Source organism: Cupressus sempervirens, chromosome 5, assembly GCF_028749045.1.
Source record: "Cupressus sempervirens isolate cs-2001-9-10 chromosome 5, ASM2874904v1, whole genome shotgun sequence".
Classification (NCBI taxonomy): Eukaryota; Viridiplantae; Streptophyta; class Pinopsida; order Cupressales; family Cupressaceae; genus Cupressus; species Cupressus sempervirens.
Genome location: NC_143122.1, coordinates 280,112,326 through 280,133,338, shown reverse-complemented (window position 1 = coordinate 280,133,338; position 21,013 = coordinate 280,112,326). Strand labels below are relative to the sequence as shown.

The window sequence follows — 21,013 nt, the reverse complement described above, 5'->3', positions numbered from 1 at the left end:
TGCACTATCTTGAAGTGATGTCTTCCTTTGATCTTGACTGCTTTCAGGTGGTCTTCTTTTATTTCTGTCGTTGGCCTTGAGCTTGAACTTGTCTTCCACCTTTCTTTATTCACTTCCTTGCAACTATCGCTGCCATTGATCCAGACATGGTTCTTAGTACAAAGCTCAAAGTTAGTATGGTCTTAAGGGACTTCAAAATAATAAATTTCAGACTTCTAAATCCATGAATTCTATGCCATAACTTAGTAATTCTATCCCTTGAGAGTTTAGCGAAGATAAACACTTGAATTGGAATCCTAAGATAACAAAATGACCAACATGTAGCCACAAAATAACAACATCAGACGTCCATTGAATTCTGAGGAAAAACATGGTAAGTATGAAAATTAACTATGGTTCTAACAACTAATTAACCTCACAATACATTATGTTCATGGATTTATATGTGAATTATGAATCAATCACACAGCACAATCATACCTCACCAACAAGTCCAACTTAAATTGTCTGAAGACATACCTGCAACGGCCCACTTTTAGATGAATTTGGGCTGCAAACTCAGTGATTTAGGTGCAAAAGAACCTTCTAACAACTCAGCAATTACGCACTTAACTACTGGGGAAGTTTGAAATTTATGACGAATATTGGAAAAATCACCCCTGCTGCTGATGTTTCCAGACTTATGTCTGCAGACCCAAGAGTTTCAAACCCTCCAATGGCTCAGAAATGACCTTAGAACAGCTCCTTAAGGTCTGCTATGCATACAAGTTAGTACCAATGATTATTTGGAAGCCCTGAAATTTCCAAGGAAATCGATTTTCAGGAGTTGTTTCAGACTTAGTCTGAAACTTCCATCTTCATCCCTCTTAATGCCCGAAATCAATGAAAAAAACATGCATCTTACTTCTGCAATCATCCACAGTCTGATCTGGAGTTGTTTGTGATTAGTAAAAATTGAATGGGATTTCCCAAAAAAAAAACCTAATCTGGGAAAATCTCAGACCCTAGTGTTGAAAAAAATTGCACATCCAATGCTCTCAATTGATGATATAAGTTGAAACCTTTTTGCTTTTTCCTTCTATTCTCTTGCGGGTCCTATTTTCTTGCAGCTGTATCTTCTTTGGTCAAAGTGATTTTGGCTTTGCTTTTCACCCTCACAAGCAATGTGGGATACAACATTTTCCTTCAAGAAGCTTGTAAAACTTTATTATATATTTCCCCTTTATTTAATTAATTGATTTATTAAAAGGAGGAATCCACACTTTATTTGGGGTATCCACACTTCTCATCTCCTTATCCAAGTAGGGAAAAACGATAAATGCAAGGATAAATCCTTACATCCACAAGAAGAATTTTGTTTTTCCTTTTCATAATTGGGGAATTTCGACCCATCTGTGAATAACTAGTTCCATACTAAGAAATGTTTTCATTATCCTAGTCATCTCAAAGGGTAAAATTGTCTTGTGTCTTAATAAATCCAGACATTCAAAGGGACAGGTCACACTTTAGCATCTCAAAATTTGACTAAGTAAACAACCAAAAGGAGGAAATAGCCCTGCATTTGGAGTCTTCATTCACACCTTTTATCGTTGGATTCTTGGTGGGGAAAACTGACTCATGTATGGATAAACTCTCAACAATTGGAACTTTATCAAGAAAATGCCATTTAAAGTGGGGAATCTCATAACATGTCCGGATTTTGATCAATTTAAGTGGAGAAATTCATAGTGAATCCAAATTTTGATTAATTTAAGTGGAAAAATTTCATACTAAGCCTGAATTCTGTGTATTTTTATAAAGAAAAAATATTTTTTCTTAGAATTTCGGCAATTTCAAGTATGGAAAATCAACTTGTATAAGGATTTAAAGGTCCTTATGCATGAAACATGCCTTTATCATGTAACTTGTACTATTTGACTAGCCAAAATTTAAATGCACTTAAGATTTTTGGCTTAACCCATTACCACTTGACCTTGAAGGACTTAAATTTAACTCCCCTTTTAAAATTGTGACTTTGACAACTTGATATCGCAATCAGCCATCAATCTTGTAAGCTCTGTAATGTGCCCTTTTTGTTAGATTTGAGACACTACAATGTAATATCCTTGATTTAGCAGGTTCCTGGATTTTTGATTTGTCAACTCATCAGTGTGATCCTCGTGAGTTGACGTTCGGTTTTGGGGGTCTTTGATATGGATATGATATTTTTGGACTTACTATTTTTAGTAAGTCACTTCTAGCCAGTTCCTATTTTGGTCAAGGCAGTTTTGACATTGTTGGGCACTTATCATTCTTCTTTCGGGCTCTGGGCGAATTAATCTGATGAAGTCATGGTTATTGCAATTAATCCAAACTTAATGATTATTTAATGCACTTTATATTATAAAGTAAGTGGGCTGTATATTATGAAGGAATGTTTAAGTGAGAAGTGTCAAGGTGAAACCAGGTTGCACAAAATCTTATAAATACAACTTCATTCGAAAAGAAAAGCATCTTGAATCTATATATATATATATATATATATATATATATATATATATATATATATATATATCTTTTGATCATTTGGAGAGCGTTTTTTGAATTTCTGAGAATCATCCCGAAGGTAGTTCCATGAATTTGTTGCTGTTGTATAGCAAATTCAGTGCAATATCTTATTGTTCAATCACTGTGTCTAAGAGGTTGTTATTGGTTTTATACCAAGGTCGACAAGCATTAAATCGACCTGCCTTAATCGATATTCTCAAAAAAGTGGGACGAGATTGGGAGTTGTGAAAGGGGGTCAAGTTTCATCTGTTAGTGGTGCCCAACAAAACATAGGACATTGGATCTGTTCTAAGGCGTATTTCTGCCCATTACATGGTGGATGTCATTTGCAAACAATCCGCCATTTAATATCAGCCACGTGTGATGCCAGCATTTCAACTTGGGAGGAGTAAGGAGTGCGTAATTTGGAGAGAAGAGGTCGAGTCTGCAAACTAAAGCCAAGGAATATTATTTGAATGATCTCCAAATCGTGTGGAGTTGTCATACTGCCCACGGTCAGTTTTGGGGTCTACTGCAAATTGGATGTGACTCAACTTCAAGCCTGTGGACACATTAATTACCAGGTTCATTTGATTTATGTAATTTAAATGGTGCCAATAATTGAATAAATCATTTCATATTTATAAAGGAATATCGTTGAACATTATTTTGTTTCAAAAACAAGTCCAATATCCACAACTAGTTGATTAATTCGATAATTTATTAAGACCAAGGGAAAGTGAGTTGTACTTCAAAGAAATATAGTTGAAGCCAGATAGGGTTTTCTACAATGGTATCAGAGTAGTTTCCTGCTAGCCTGCAAGAATTGGGCTCAGGATTTTCAAAGAAATATTTTGTTTGTCTGCATCTTGAGATATGGATGGCGATTGAAGGTTTGTGCCTGGAATGCACTACACCCGACGGGATCAGAATGTACCTCCCAGAGAGGGAGAGCTGGAGATTCAGTTTGGCACGGTGGGTAGTCCAGGTGGTTCTAGTGGTTTCGAACAACGTGCTATGGATGCTCAGGTTGACAGAGATGCCTTGCAAGCATTTTGAAATATCGCAGCCGGGCAATAATAGATGACAGGTGTTCTCCAACAGTTGTCTAACACATTGCAACAGTTAGCTATGCCTCGGGATAGGGGTAGAGAGAGAGACTGAGATGTTTCTGTTGGTTCCTATAGGTGACATGTGGATGTGGGGCTGAGGGCTGATGACAGGCACATGAGTGAGGATCATGTCAGGATGGATAACAGGGTGGACATGACAGGTTATATTGGTGCTCAAGACAGGCCACAGAGACCCACTGTTCTGAGACCTGAATTAGATATAGTTAGCACTACTTCTGACGCTGCTCCATTTGTTGATGATGCATTGACTCATTTTCATGAGTGGGATGCTCTTCCTCAGGCATTAAAAGAAAACTTATGTTCTGATAGATATTTGAAATAGAAGTGTGAACATTTTAGGGGTAGGCCTGCTATTGACAGACAACAGCCCAGGTATACTGACCTCCAGTAGGCAGCTTGTAAGATGTCATTGGCTCATTTGATGGGAGCGGTAGAGTGATTGCTAGAGCTTGGGTCCACAAGCTTGACACCTATCTTGCTTTGCATCCTATGACTAAGGAGGATGCCATTAGGTTTGTTGTGCTATACCTTGATGGAGTTGCGCACGATTGGTGGTATCATGGTTTGGTATCTCTCTATCATGATCAGATAATGTTATATCAGGAGTTTGTTGACAGATTGATAGAACGTTTTGACAAGAAGGATCTTGAGGTTTATTTTAGGGAGTTGGCTCAGTTACAATAGACAACTAGTTTGGAGGCATTCATCAGTGAGTTCCAGAGGTTGTTAATGATGGTGTATGACATATCTGAGTGGAAGAGGGTTATGCTTTTCATTGAGGGCCTTGTTGAGCCACTCAGAGTTAAGTCATTAGACCCCTCGTCATTATAGGAGGCAATGAAAAAGGCCCGTAATTTAGAGGCCTCTACACCTAGACTCAAGTTTGCCTCAAAGTATGCTACGTCCTCCTATGATAGGACAACTCCTCGAAGAGAGGAGAAGACTAAGGGTAAGCGTCCTGCTGCAACACCCTTGGACCAGGAAACAATTAATGATTTGAGGAGGAGGAAGATGTGTTTCTATTGCTGAGGTCCTATGATGTCAACCATGACTGTCCCATGAAGCCTAAGGGTAAAAAAAGGATGATGGAATGGTTCTGCGATGATGATGGCAATACTGATTTTCAGAAGCTGTTTGGAGATAGTGATCAAGATCAGCATAGGAGTGATGACGTTGATGATGAGGTGGATGAATCCAACCTCAAGGTAGCTTACTTTTCTAGTATGAGGAAGGAGGGACCTTTCTGGATGTGTGGGCTCATAGCTGGACAGAGTATTGTTGCTCTATTTGATACTGGAGCTACCCATAATTTCATTGATGCTCGTTTGGTTACTAGGAGGGGTATGCAGACCGAGGATTTCGAGGGCCTATGAGTACAGGTAGCTGATGGTTACATCGTGAAGTGTAACAAGATGATTACAAATCTTCCTGTGAAGCTTAATACATATACTTTCACTGCAGATTTTTATGTGGTGGACATGGGGGGGATAGATATAGTTCTTGGTATGGCATGGTTACACACACTTAAGGATATCTACCTGAGCACTAAGAATATGGAGATGAGGTTTATTAAGGACGGGCAGCCCCAAGTTCTTAAAGCAATCCGTAATGATGAGCTGAAGCAGATTTCACTTAGGCGAATGCAGCACTTGGTTCTGGTGGAGCCCTAAAATTCAAAATTTTAGGCATCCATTTGAGCATATTTTATGATTATCAGCATCCATGATTAAAAGTATGAAGATATATATTCTTGTTCCTTACTGATGTATATTCTTGCTACCAACTACCTTATACCAACTACCATATACCAAGAATATACCAACTACCATCCACAGACTGATGGCTAGATGGAAATAGTGAGCAAGTGTGTTGAGGGTTATTTGCAGAATTATGTCTCTTCTCAGCAGAAGGTGTGGGTAAAATGGATTCACTTATGTCAATATTGTTACAATTCCACTCATCACATGACTATATAGATGTCGCCTTTCAAAACTCTATATGGTTACGATCCACCTAGTTTTGTGGATTTGTTATGTGGTGATAGTAGAGTACTGAGTCTCGGGGAGTTGGTAAGGTAGCATATGAGTTGTAGTTGCTTGATGATAGCAAAGTTCATAATGTGTTTCATGTTTCACGCCTTAAAGGGGCTTTGGGTCATCATGTGGTACCTTCTCCTATATTACCTCCATTGGATGATGAAGGAAGATTGGAGTTGACTCTGGAAGCAATACTTGATACTAGAGAAAGACAGTTGCGACGGAGGACCATTTGCGAGTTTCTAGTTAAGTGGTAGAACCTTCCAAATAAAGACGCCACTTGGGAGCTTGAAGATATCTTGCAACATCTCGAAATATCCCTGATTTAGTAGGTTCCTGGATTTTTGATTTGTTAGCTCATCAACATGATCCCCATGAGTTGACGTTTGGTTTTGGGGGTCTTTGATATGGATATGCTATTTTTGGACTTACTATTTTTAGTAAGTCACTTCTAGCCAGTTCCTATTTTGGTCAAGGCAGTTGTGACATTGTTGGGTACTTATCATTTTGCTTTTGGGCTCTAGGTGAATTAATTTGATGAAGTCATGGTTATTGCAATTAATTCGAACTTAATGATTATTTAATGCACTTTATATTATAAAGTAAGTGGACTGTATATTATGAAGGGATGTTTACGTGAGAAGTGTCAAAGTGAAGCTAGGTTGCACAAAATCTTATAAATATGACTTCATTCGAAAAGAAAAGCATCTTGAATATATATATCTTTTGATCATTTGGAGAGGGTTTTTTGAATTTCTGAGAATCATCCTGAAGGTAGTTCCGTGAATTTGTTGCCGTTGGATAGAAAATTCAGCACAATCTCTTACTGTTCAATCGTGTCTAAGAGGTTGTTATCGGTTTTATACCAAGGTCGACAAGCATTAAATTGACCTGCCTTAATCGATATTTTGAAAGAAGTGGGGTGAGATTGGGAGTTGTGAAAGGGAGCCGAGTTTCATCTGTTAGTGGCGCCCAACAAAACACAGGACATTGGATCTGTTCTAAGGCGTATTTCTGCCCATTACATGGTGGACGTCATCTGCAAACAGTTGCAAACAGTCTGCCATTTAATATCAGCCACGTGTGATGCCAACGTTTCAACTTGGGAGGAGTAAGGAGTGCGGAATTTGGAGAGAAGAGGTTGGGTCTGCAAACTAAAGCCGAGAAATATTATTTGAATGATCTCCAAATTGTGTGGAGCTGTCATACTGCCCACGGCCAGTTCTGGGATCTACTGCAAATTGGACGTGACTCAACTACGAGGTTCATTTGATTTATGTAATTTGAATGGTGCCAATAATTGAATAAATCATTTCATATTTATAAAGGAATATTGTTGAACATTATTTTGTTTCAAAAACAATTCCAATATCCACAACCAGTTGATTTATTTGAAAATTTATTAAGACCAAGGGAAAGTGAGTTGTACTTCAAAGAATTATAGTAGAAGCCAGACAGGGTTTTCTACATACAAAATTTCTATAATTTTAACTTGAGCAATTATATAATGTTGATTGGTCACTCCAAGTCCAGACAATGAAATAAATAACACGATTGATTTAATTGCATGATTATACAGAAGTGCATACACAAGTTCTAATGCAGATTACTGGTAATTCCAAATGCAAACACTGACAGTGATGAAAATTATATATAGTTCCAAATGCATGCACTTCCAAAGAAAGTTGCATACAACAATATGAATGCCTGTTTCTGTTTTGACAATGTGATTTATGCTTATCACCTAAATAGCTGTTTCTGATGTACAGTGTTTTCTCCATGCTACATATACAGGCTGAGAATATCTCAATTGTAGAGGTATAGGCTATGTCTGCTATTCCTTTCATTTATCTGCACTGATAACCTTATAATGAAGCCATCTTTAATCTGTACTTTGAGAGAATGTGCTTCTGGAAGATGCCATCTCAGATATGGAATAGAATTGCTTGCACTGTTCCATTGCTGCTACAATTGGGTATGCTCAATTGAGTGCTCCACAAGGGAATATATCTTTATTCAATCATATAATTTACCTCTTATTGTGCGTGAGACTTATATTTATATTTGTCATCTGCCATGAAGGGGTGCGATGAAAGAGATGCCGCCTTTCTTAAAAATAATGGAAGAGTATATTGTTCACTGTAATAATCATTTACTGATTATTGCAGTGAACCGCTCATAATCATAAGTGATTGTTGCTAATAACTCTGCAAGCCTGATTACATAAATCGGCTAAGTCTCACAAGGATAAATGATAATTATTTTGTCAACCTGATAACACACATTGGCTAAGTATGGATCGACCAATAATGATGCAATTATATGCTTTATGTTGTGAATGCAAATATGATGCAAGACATTATGTTTGATGCTATGATGCAGTGGTACTGATCATCACATGATGCAAGTCTCATGTTATGAATGAAGGTGGATGCTATGATATTGTTATAGAGGATGATGCAATGATACTAATGATAATTATGCAATTACAGCAGGATGGATGTATCCATGTATGATGTGGATATGCATCCATCATGTATGACAACTATGTGATGCATATGGGTATGATGGCATGTCATAGATGTTAAAATGTAGCTTCAGTCAAATTGAAGTACATATTAGATTAAGTATATGTATTTGCAATACATCCATATATATACATATATTTATACTTATATATCTATGTTCCTGCTTTTAATCATTTACACGCACACGCACACACGCACACACACGCCCACGCACACATGCCCACGCACACACGCACACGCAGACACACACATAATAATAAATTGGGTCTTCTTTTATATGATTAATAGGCACCATATTGTAAGTCTGTGATTATGCAATTATCTGCAGAATGAACTAGTGCTTTGTTATAAAGGTGAGTGTAAGGTTGTGTCCACATAGGGACATGACCCTACGTGGCTTAGTAGAGTCATGTCTCTACGTAGACATGACTCGCTGCTCTTGTACATATAGTGAATCGCTGCTGAGGTAAAAACATAGAAAACATAACATGTTAGTTATCGTCTGCAGCGATTTGGAAAATCAGTCACAAGTTCACTGCCGTGATATATGTTGATATATTCACTGCTACTTACATATATAAAGTATTCATGCCTATTTTTTCACATCAGATCTACATCTAGATACTATCAGAATTTTGTATATATCTCTATTAGGGATCCTATAAACATTTATGTGGTATCAGAGCCAAATTGATAGAGCGTTTATACTCAGTTATCATCAAAGCTTCAGATTAAAATCATGGTGAACCACGTAAGACTGGAAGATAGATTTGAACGTGCTTCAAATTTTGTTTCATGGAAAATTTGAATTATGATTATTTTACGAGAACTTGAATTAGAAGGGTATCTGGAAGAAGATAAGAAAATGACTGAAAATGATCCAGATAAATCAATTTGGAAAAGGCATAATAATAAAGCCATGAAGATTATCATAGATTTTGTTAAAGATAACATACTTCCATCCATATCAAATCTCCAAACTGTGTATGAAATGTTCATGACTATTAAAAACACATTTGGAACCAATAACACCAGCAGATTGCTCACCTTGAAACAACAACTGCTATATATCAAAATGAACAATGGAGGGACTATTACGTCTTATTTCCTGAGAATTGCAGAGTTAAAAGACTAACTTGCAACCATTGGAAATCAGGTAGATGACAAAGAACTATCTCTAATAGCCCTTAAAGGGTTACCCATGTCATGGGAAACCTTCATCCGTGGAATGAGCTCTAGACCTGAATTGCAAAAATTCGATCAACTTAAGAATGATTGCACACAAGAAGAGTTAAGATTGATTTCAAGAGGAATTAGTTTAAATCAAGAGGGAGAAATTCAAGCTCTTCATACAAATATAAATAATAAAAGGAAGAAGGTAAATTCTAAAGTAAAAGAGGAAAACGAAATCAAACATTTAAGAAAAGAGAGTAGTCTAAAGTACAATGCTTCAACTGTGACAAATTTCTGTCACACTCACAAAGTCTGCTCGGAAGGGAAGAAAATCCAAGCTGCCCTAGCAGATGTAAAGGATAAAAATTTAGCATTTCTTCTAGCTCTATCAAGTGAGCTAAATACCAACAAAAATACTTGAATAATAGATAATGGAGCATCTTGTCATATAATTGGATTCAAAGACAAATTTAAAACTTTTGAAGGTCACTCCACTCAAGAAGTAAGAATAGGGGATAACTCTACATATCCAGTAAAGAGAATTGGAACATGTTCAAAACAACTGAAAACCAGAGTCACTCTTCAACTAAAGGATATATTATTTGTACTTGACATCAAAAGAAATTTGGTCTCAATCTCAAGCCTAGCAGATTAAGGGTATCGTATCACATTTCAAGAAGATAAAGTTCTATCTTGACCTAAGAACTCTAATAATTAAGAATGCAATCACCATTGGTTTCAGAGATCGAAGCTTGTACAAGCTTTGTAATCAACAAAACCTAGCATTAAAACATGAGATTTCAAACTCAAATGAAATCTGGCATAGAAGACTTGGCCATCTTCATTTTCGTGCCCTGCCATCTATAGAAAAGATTGTAATAGGCTTACCTAGTCTAAAATCTGATCATATTGAAACACGCAAGGGATGTGCATTAGGAAAAAATACCAAAAAGAATCGTTTCCCAAAAATGATCATAAATCCAAAACCGCACTTGAACTTATTCACACCGACTTGTGTGGTCCTATGTTTGTCCCTTCCCTAAATGAGTGCCTTTATTATGTAATTTTTATAGATGATTTCTTAGGAAAACTTGGATCTACTTCCTAAAACTTAAGGAATCAAATGAAGTATTATCCAAATTCGAAGCGTTTAAAGCATTAGTTGAAAATTAGACTGGGAAGAAAATCAAAACACTAAGATTAGACAATGGGGGTGAATACATATCTGAAAACTTTAAAGAATTCTGCACCTCTGTTGGGATTAAGAGGGAGTTTTTTGTACCTTATAATCCTCAACAAAATGGAGTGGCAGAAAGGAAAAACAGATCTATTATAGAATTTGCCAAAGCCATGATGCATGATTAAAACCTCCAAATATAATTATGGGCTGAAGCCTCTAATACCGTAGTTTACATTCAAAATATATGTCCTCATTCAATCTAAGAGAACATAACCCTTGAAGAAGTATTTACAAGAAATAAGCCAGATATAAGTCACCAAAGAATTTTTGGATGTCTTGTATATATTTGTATTTTGAAAGAAAAGAGAATGGGGGTGAATACATTTCTAAAAACTTTAAAGAATTCTGCACCTCTATTGGGATTAAGAGGGAGTTTTTTGTACCTTATAATCCTCAACAAAATAGAGTGTCAGAAAGGAAAAACACATCTATTATAGAGTTTGCCAAAGCCATGATGCATGATATAAACCTCCACATATCATTCTGGGCTGAAGCCTCTAATACCGCAGTTTATATTCAAAATAGATGTCCTCATTCAATCTAAGAGAATATAACCCTTGAAGAAGTATTTACAGGAAATAAGCCAGATTTAAGTCACCTAAGAATTTTTGGATGTCTCGTATATATTTGTATTCTGAAAGAAAAGAGAACTAAACTAGAACAATCTAGGAAGAAAAGGTATATTTATAGGGTATAGTGAATGCTCCAAAGGTTATAGGGTTTACGTTCCTAGATAGAGAACTATTGAAATTAGCAGAGATGTAAAATTTGAAGAAGATACTGCTTATAACCTTTCTAAGAACATTGATGAATCAAACATAGAATCAACTACTGAATCAAATGAGAATCCCATAGTTGAGAATTAGAGGGAGTTTGGTTCTGAAGATCATAATCTCCTTTATTCTAATACAAGAAATGCTGAAAAACCTAACAATAAGAAGAGGCCACTTTGGGCAAGAAAGGTGGAAGATAATCAAGTAGAACCTGATGAAGTATTCAAAGAAAGTAAGAAAACAAGAAGCCATTCATGCTATGTTGCTCTAGTACTTGAACTCATCAAATCAGAACCATCAAGTATTGAAGAAGCATTATCATGTTGTTCGTTAATAGTTTGTTCCTCTTGCTAACTTGGCTTTACCTTGACTCTAGACACCCAAAATGTGAGGAAACAAAAGGATGTCACCAACAAATGGGTCAGTGTATGTGTTATATCACTGCTCTCTGAATTATAAGGTACAACTCCCTTATATGCAAGATATGCAATGAATTGTGTTTTTAATAGATCATTGGGATGGGGGGTATGCTCTTAACCTGAGAGCAGAAGAGGATAAACCAAGATGCTCATAACTACAAACACCCCAGGTAGAAATAGATTTGGGCAACCTATAACACCTAGTGGAATGGATATCACAAGTTACCTTAAAGCCCTTCTAATACTACCACTACTCTAATCTAAATGCAAATTAGTCTTACTGAAATGTAATCTAGGGAGAGAATAGAGATGCACAGGAAAGATGAAATGGAATCCGCCTTAACTGATAACCCTTTACCAAAATGGAATCTGACAAGAAATTAACAACTCCAAATGCATTTGTCCTACAATCCCATAGAAACTATTCTAAGATGCAAGGTTAGCTCAGCTGAAGGAGACAATGAAAGGAACCTAGGCATGCTAGTCCTAAATGGAATTAGAATATCACATTACCTAACTGCAAACATCATACAAATCCTTCATTCCATCTAACTCTTCAATTCTCACTCAACATTTGGAAATGCAGGGGGAAAAGTTGGACAAAATTGCTGATCTTTGTATTATTTTCACCTTGGTCTTGAGCTTCGATCCTGATGCTTTTAGTCTCCATCTGCTCTGAATGTAGTGTGATCTCTTCTTTTAGACTTATCTTTCTTTTAGATAGAGACCTTTGATCATGAAGTTAGAAATTCTTAGAGAACTAGAACTGCTTCTCTCTCATCTGGGAATAAATTAATACTTACCCTCCCACCTAAATCACCTAGCAGGACTTGAATGCAATTTGACTTGATTGATTCCCATCTAGATAAACTTTTAGGAAAGAGATGAGAGAAGAAAACCTAAATGGCAAACTAGACATGACATCACATTGACTCAACCCTAATCCTAAAAGTTTGAAAAGTATAAGGGGACTGAAAACGTGACAACACATGTCAACCATGGAAAGATGCAATGATTGAAGAACATCAATCTATATTAAAAAATGATGTATGGGACGTCATACCTAAACCTAAGGATAAATTTTTTGTCTCCTCCGAATGGTTATTCAAAATAAAAAATGCTCCAAATCATAGTATTGGAAAATACAAAGCTAGATTCATAGCTCGGAGATTTTCCCAGAAAGCTGGAATTGATTATGAAGACACATTTGCTCCAATTGCTCGATACACCTCTGTTAGAACCATTATAGCCATTGCAACATCTAAAGGGTGGAAGATACATCAAATGGACGTTAAGACGACTTTTCTAAATGGTGTTATCAAAGAAGAAGTGTATATAGAACAACCCGAAGGATTTGTCACTCACGACAAAAATAACACTATGTGCAAATTAAAGAAAGCACTCTATGATCTTAAACAAGCCCCTAGGGCATGGTACGAAAGGATAGAAAATTATCCCTCTAAATTAGGATACTCCAAAAATGAAGCTGATCCTAATATATATTTCAAAATATCTGATGGTAATATGATTATTCTTGTATTATATGTTGATGACTTACTAATAACAGGTGAAGATCACCTTATAGTAAAATGCAAATAGGATCTGACAACTAAATTTGACTTGAAAGATCTTGGACTCTTTCACTATTTCCTGGGTCTAGAACTATGGCAAAAGGAGAACTACATTTTCCTAAACCAAGGAAGATACATTGTTGACATCTTGACCAAATTTAGAATGAGGGATTGCAAGCCTTTGACCACACCAATGGAAGCAAATCTTCACAAGCTTAAGAATGACGAATTTGAATTAGAACCTACTGATCCCACTTACTACAGAGAAATAATGAAATCACTAATGTACTTGGTGAATACTCATCCTGATATCTGTTACCCAACCAATACCTTAAGTCAATTCATGTACGAGCCTAAGAAGATTCATCTCATGGCAGCCAAGCACATCTTATGATACTTGCGCAGTATGATTGGACTTGGTCTTAAATATGATCATGTTGAGATCCAACTGCATGGGTACTCTGATTCTGATTGGCCAGCAACTCCACTAATCATAAGATCACTACAGGATGTTGCTTCAGTCTTGGTTCAACTATGATATCTTGGTTTAGCACAAAACAGTCATCAATTGCTTTAAGTTCCATAGAAGCAGAATACATAGCTGCCTCCATGGGAGCCAGAGAAACGGTATGGTTAAGGAAATTGCTAGTTGGATTATTCGGAAAGCCTTTAAAGCAAACTGTTATGCATTGTGACAATCAAAGCTGCATCAAGTTTCAGTAAATCCAATTTTCCACAACTGATCAAAGCATATTGAAATTCGTTAACATTATGTCAAAGATATGGTGGACAAAGATGTTCTCAACTTAGAATACATCAGCACTAATGAACAAACAACCAATGTACTTACTAAACCTCTATCTAAACCTAAATTGGAGTATTTCAGAGGTAAACTTGGGATGGTACAAATGTAATTGTAAGTACTGAAATTGAATCTCAGTTTTGTAATATATGTATTTCATATAAATTCTTGATGAAAAAGCTACTATCTTATGTATGTGTGAAATGTGTCATGAAGGTTGATGATCTTTCATTGATATATATGTTTAGAGGGTAGCTATTGAAAGGTGACGATCTTATCAATAGCTGGACCTGTTATCATGATTAACCACATTAAGTTGCTGTCGCGGAGTGCCGGAAGTCATGTAACGAACGTATCATAATCAGACTTCATTAGTTTGTTGTCCTGGAGTGCTGGAGATTATGATACTTGTCATGATATAGATCATGACATTGTGATTTCTTGTTATCTGATAGACTACATTAAGTTGATGTCTCGGACTTTTGGAAATCAGATAACCTATTCTCCTGATAGGCATCATCGAGGTTGATGCCAGTGCACATATCAAGAGAATATGAGTTCTTTTGTTGATTCACTTCTCCCTCACTAAGAGGGAGTGTTACAATGTAGCTTCAGTCGAATTGAAGTACATATTAGATTAAGTATATGTATTTGCAATACATCCATATATATAAATACATATATTTATACTTATATATCTATGTTCTTACTTTTATTCATTTACACATGCACACACACACATTTAATAATCAAAATAATAAATCGGGCCTTCCTTTATATGATTATTGGGCATCATATTATAAGTCTGCAATTATGCAATTATCAGCAGAATAAACCGGTGCTTTGTTATAAAGGTGAGTGTAAGGTTGTGTCCACGTAGGGACATGACCCTACATGGCCATAAGCCATGTAGAGTCATGTCTCTACGTAGACATGACTCCCTGCCCTTGTACATATAGTGAATCACTGCTGAGGGAAAAACATAGAAAACATAACATGTTAAGTATCTCCTGCGGCGATTTGGAAAATCAGTCACAAGTTCACTGCTGTGATATATATTGATATATTCACTGCTACTTACATATATAAAGTATTCAGGTCTATATGTTCACATCAGATCTACATCCAGATACTATCAGAATTTTGTATATATCTCTATCAGGGATCCTATAAACATTTACAATAGATAAATGCATGCATGTTGATGGCATTGCATATGAAACCAATGCAGTGCACAACATGATGGGATCACATGATAATGGCTGCAAAACCGATCATCAAGCCATCAGTCTATTAAGCAGCTCACTAGCTATGATGGTATATGCAATTGATTATCCAAAGCTCATTTGTACATATCATCAGAGCTAAGGTGTGTACATGGTAGATGGAGGCCTTGGTGAGTGCCAAGCTACATCTATCACTAGACCAATTTCAAACTAGATGAATATGTAGATTATTTACAAAGACAAGGTATGCTTCTTTCCTTGCCTATTTATTTACACATTGTTTCTTTTGTTCTAAATATTGGGATATCTCAAGCTCTGAACTGCCAACACAACTGCCCAAACCTAACAAACCTAACAACTGCGAGCAAAAAGATGGGGTCCCCATTTGTAATGGGGCAATGGTGTGAAAACCTCAGAACATGTAGGAAGATAATATGATTGAAAAATAAGAAGCAAAATATATAAAACCAAGAAAACTTGAGTGAAAATGATAGTTTTTTTTTTTCAAAATGAGAATGATACTATACGATATTTTTAGTCTAGTTCTGGTAAACATGTGATTGGTAGGAAGAACTGGTTTGTATCTTCTGTTGAAGGCAATATTCTGGTTGAAAATGTGATTTTCAAGTAAAAATATTGCTTTTGCATAAGGATTCATGTCTATACCTTATGCTTGCGGCTTGCTTTTGTTAGAAGTATGAAATGGCACTAAAGACTAGTTTGACCAAGTTGGATGCTTTTGTGCCTCACAGCATGATTGTCCTTTCCATTGTACCGGTGAGAACCTAGTCATCACTTATTTAGTCTTTAGTGGGTCATGCAGGAGAGAAGGATTTGAGTGGTTATGCTAACATTTTGTAGTTCTTGGGCTTTGAGGCTAGATTGAGCAATAAGACATGGGATTTGAAATGTCAAGTTTTTGGAGTTGCAAATGATCGATTTTTTAAACAATTAAAAGAAAAGTTGGGTACATATCATGAATTTTGGGTCAAAATTCCACCTTCTCTATTCTTTGTCCGGTTCTCCCCAACATTTCCAGTTATTAGCATTTAAAATTACTGTACTTCCAAGATTCTTGGTAATTAGCATTTATGTTTAATGTATGATGACCTTGCCACAGAATCAAATCCATTTTAAGATAAAAATTCTTTGGAGGAACCATAAGGTGATTACATACATTTAAATTAGTAAATTGATTGAAAGTTGCTTGATTCTATTAAAATCATCCTATTCTTTTAAAGAAACATCTACGTTTTGGTATTGTTTCCTGCTATTGAAGTGATATGTTTGTATAGGAGTATATTGAGACTAATCTGCACTTGAACTTATGTCATTTTATTACTATACAGGGTTGGAAAGTAAGCGGTTCCGATGTTACTTGGAGTATTTATATGAATGCATTGAAAAGAGCAGGGGCAAGATTACACATAGGTCATTCATCTACCAATTTACTAGAGAAGGACAAACCAACTTCTCTCCCGGTTGCTGTTGTGGTCTCTGCTGCAGTTCCAGAGGATAATGTTGAAATATCATTTGCCTATACTATGGGATTACAAATGTTAGTTTCCTACATTTTGTTTTCAATGCTAGTGTAGTTGTAAATACACAAACTTAAAGACTTCTCGATTTACCTTTCTTCTACCTTTGTAAATACCAAACTGGTAATGTAATGGTTACCTCTGATTTTTTTAATGTTTTGAAGCTTCTTGCATTTTTTCGTGTGTTGACATACAATGATTAACATAAGCTTGCTGGTTGATATTGTTTTGGATTATATTAATTTTGTTTTTCATGATCATTTGCAAATAACAGTATTTGAAATAGACAAAACTAGTGAGCAAATAACAAGCAATGATAGCATTGAACACAGATTAGAACCGCTGGCTCAATCTTCATCCTTGCCACCAAACTAATCATTCCTTTGGGACATCAAAATGAACTAGGGGAATTGGTAGGATCATTCTAGCCTTCACAAGTCTGAAATAATCCTCACGAAAACTCTGAACTTGCAAAAGGGCATTGGAATGGCAGTCTACTTGGAAAATAAATTATTTTAAAATCTTCCCGACCTTAAATATACAGTTGACACCCCTATCTCCTTACTTGACACCTAGATGCCCCAGTTCGGAATATTTGCAGCCTTCAAAACAGAAGTTTATGACTCCATGAACCCCCGTGCATCAAAGGAAGTGTATGGCCCTGTACCTAGCAACTTCTAGAAAATTCAAATGCTACAAAAAACTCATAAATGACATATGGTTTCTAATAGCCCAGCTGAGGGAATGTCTTTAGAACAATACCCAGAAGCAAAAAATAATTCTTTCACGAGATATGAGCCAAATTGTGGGTCTCTAAAATGCTGGAAATGTACAGTCAGAACTGAAGAAAACACTGAAAACTTACAAATTAAGACAGAACTCCAAAAATTATGTAATCACACCAGAACCCTGAAGGAGAACTCATAATATTTCATAAATGTTCCCCAAGCAAATTTGAATACTCTCCGATTTAAACAAGAACACAGCTAGAGTGGACCTTCACCACTGAAACCAGTCAAATTGCAAAGGCTTTTCATCCTCACCAATCCCAATGTCATGTGCCCCATCTTAAACTCTAGTCCCAACAATCAAAAGACACAGCAATCAAACATTAAAGTACTAACAGAAACAATCATTGATATTCATATTGAGCTGTGATTATTAACTTTCAGGCCGACGAAGAATAAAATAAGACGTGTTTTAATTATAAATATTTTTGAAGGGAACTGACCTGTTTGTTACATCCCAAATTTTGCCCTAATTTCTCTTTAGTTAAAAATAGCCATTGAACCAAAATAAATTTTCATGTTCAAGTGAAGTTAGTCGTTGTTCCATCATGGTAGTTATAGCCGTTGTTTAACTTATTCATGTTAATGTGAAATTGAAGCAGTTAACTTAAGGCGTTGCATCGATTTAAAGTACTAAATGAATATATAGTTTTAGCCGTTGTGTTCATGTGAAGTGAATATAGTTTCTAGCCGTTGTGTTCATGAAAATAGTTTTTAGCCGTTGTTCAATCAGTTATTATTTATGATGAAATTCCTAATGATATTATTTAACAAATTATGAATTGTGAAATTGATGTTTTGGCGAGAATGATTGTTTTGAAGGTTGTAGGAATAAGACTTGAGAAGGAGGGGAAGTATTACGAAATGAGGTCATACGGAAATGGGATGATCATATGACCTAGTTATCAGGAATATCAGGTTTGATCAAAAGTCACCATGGCAAGATTGTTAAAGCCTGACAACAAATTTCAAAGTGGAAGGTTACATGAGCTAAAAATAATATAAGATTTTAAAATTAAATAAAAAATTCTTACCTCTATTTGTTAAATAGTAATATAATTTAATATTATATCATTACTTTGATTAAAATCACAATTAAATATTTGCAAAGTGGCACTATTATATTAGAATCTATAATACAATAATGTCACCTTGTATTTACTTAATTATAATTTAACCAAAATAATAATATAACATTAAATTATATTAATAAAACTTTTTCCATCTTTGTTCCATCGATTCATATTTCCAATCGATGGAATTTCAAATCGCATTATAGTCTTGTAACGACAGAAGTTGTAAAGCCGATCAATATCTTTTATATACTGCCTTTGTCGTTTCCCTATGGGGACATCAACATTTCTGTTTGTTCATATTTTCTGCCATGGTCTCACACATTTGTCATCCAATAACCCGAGTTTTCTATCCTTGGAAGTTTTTCTGCTGTGTGATATCTGTTTCAAGATTTCCTTAAAAGATTCTTCAACCTTTCTGCTCAACCATACCTTGCCTGCAATCTCATTCTGCTTGGCCACGAAACCATACATCTGAGCATACGTGAAGCCATTCTTGCACATATCTGAGCGATAGAATTCAGCGTATATTGAAGGATTCACCAAGCAGGGCGCACAGAATATTGTAGACAAGTAAGGGTATACTCAAAACGATTTTAATTTGTCATGTCCCCTTTCTAGTGACATAACTTTTACCAGAGATTTGCCTATCATTGATTCTCGTAGGCAAATGATTTTGGAGAGAGAGAGTCATTCTGTTGCCAGATGATTACATTCTTGCTCTCAGAGAGTTATAATCCAGTAAGTGGGGCCTACTTATTCTAATGTCGAATTGAGATTGTACTTTTAACTTTATAAAGTTATTTATTTAATTTTATAAAGTTAATGAATAATAAAGTGCATTATAATAAGTTATTATAACAAGAAGTTCTAGAAGCTTCTAGCAACTTCTCAAAAAGTAAATAAATAGAGGGCAGGGGGCACCCATTTGACAAGCTGATTTGAGGATTCTACTTTTAATTTCAGTTGGAGCAATTTGTAGTCATTTGGTCTGCAAATTCTCAAGTTATCTTTGGGAACGAAAACTCCCATTGATAAGCAATTTTGAGGGTGTGGAATATCACCTGAATTATTGCACAACAGGAGGTGACATTTCAGTCATTTCATCCAGGCAAAAATTTCTGGCCTAAGGCCAAGTTGGAGACTGTAATCAGCGAAGAATTGTTGAGGGAAGGAAACTGGGCTTATAAGAATTTCTTCATACCAAAGTCAAGGCAGTGAAAGTTCTTTGAAACATTACCTAATATCATCGCCGATTTTCCATGAGGGTTGTGGCGCTTCTCCTTGACATCAAGCCGTAGGCGGATTCGATTCAAATCAGTAGACGTCGTTTGAAGGTTAGGATTTATATATTGAAAAAAATTGCACAAGACTAGCAGGATTTGGCAGGCCGGTCAACTATTCGAAGATTATAAGGAAATCGCAAGGATAATTTTGCAGGTGACGATCTAGCTTCTTAAGAGATTAATTGCGAATTCGTAAGACTAGGCGAGGAGCGATCTGTATTGGGTGATTTACTAGGTAGCTGGGAACGACTTCAGTTTCCACTCCGACTCAGCCAGGCCAGTTCGCCATAATAACTGGGTAATATTATAGCAATTTGAGACGGCATCAGCACATTTTCAGATTAGCAGACATAGACAGGAACCACTCGAATCCATCAATAAACTCTAACAGCAGGCTTGCAGACAGACAGAGAGAAATGCATTCATGTTCCACGGGAAACTCTCAGGTTCTGGATATTGCTTCATTGTATGAAAACTGAGTATGAGCACTATTATCCTTTTATTTTCAATTGTTACAAATAATGTAAGACTTTGCTATTACTGAAGTTCGTCTCAGATCTGTTCTGTTGGGTTTTCTTCCGATTATCAGTACATTGTTATAGCCATTTTATAAGGTGAATCTGTTTAAGATTTAACAGTTACATAATAAGTATTTAATGAATTTGCCATAGCTCAGTATTGGGGTTTTAGTGGCCTTTATAGTAAGGGTCATCACAGTGGTATTAGAGCAGTATTCCTGCCATCCTGTTGGGTAGAATATTTTATGCAACCATATTCCAGATATTATATTCGCAGGAGAACAATATTTAAGGGCAGAAATATGGGTGAGAGACAGTCACAGAGTCCACCTAGATTTCACAGAGTTGATGACGATGAAACCAGAGAGTTTTACAGGATCATG

At 36.0% G+C, this 21,013-nt stretch overlaps 1 protein-coding gene across 9 annotated transcripts in view; it reads left to right on the top strand.

The window, feature by feature from the left end:
• Positions 1-21,013, top strand: part of LOC149555669 (uncharacterized) — a 247,924-nt gene that overhangs the window by 11,415 nt on the left and 215,496 nt on the right. For all 9 annotated transcript variants that reach the window (XR_016364536.1, XR_016364538.1, XR_016364535.1 and 6 more), the window contains exon 2: positions 16,777-16,985. Coding sequence is in view for 3 of the 9 variants with exons in the window: in XM_089829794.1 (XP_089685920.1) it covers positions 16,777-16,985 (209 nt within the window). In the remaining 6 variants the exon portion in view is untranslated. The remainder of the gene's footprint in view (positions 1-16,776; positions 16,986-21,013) is intronic.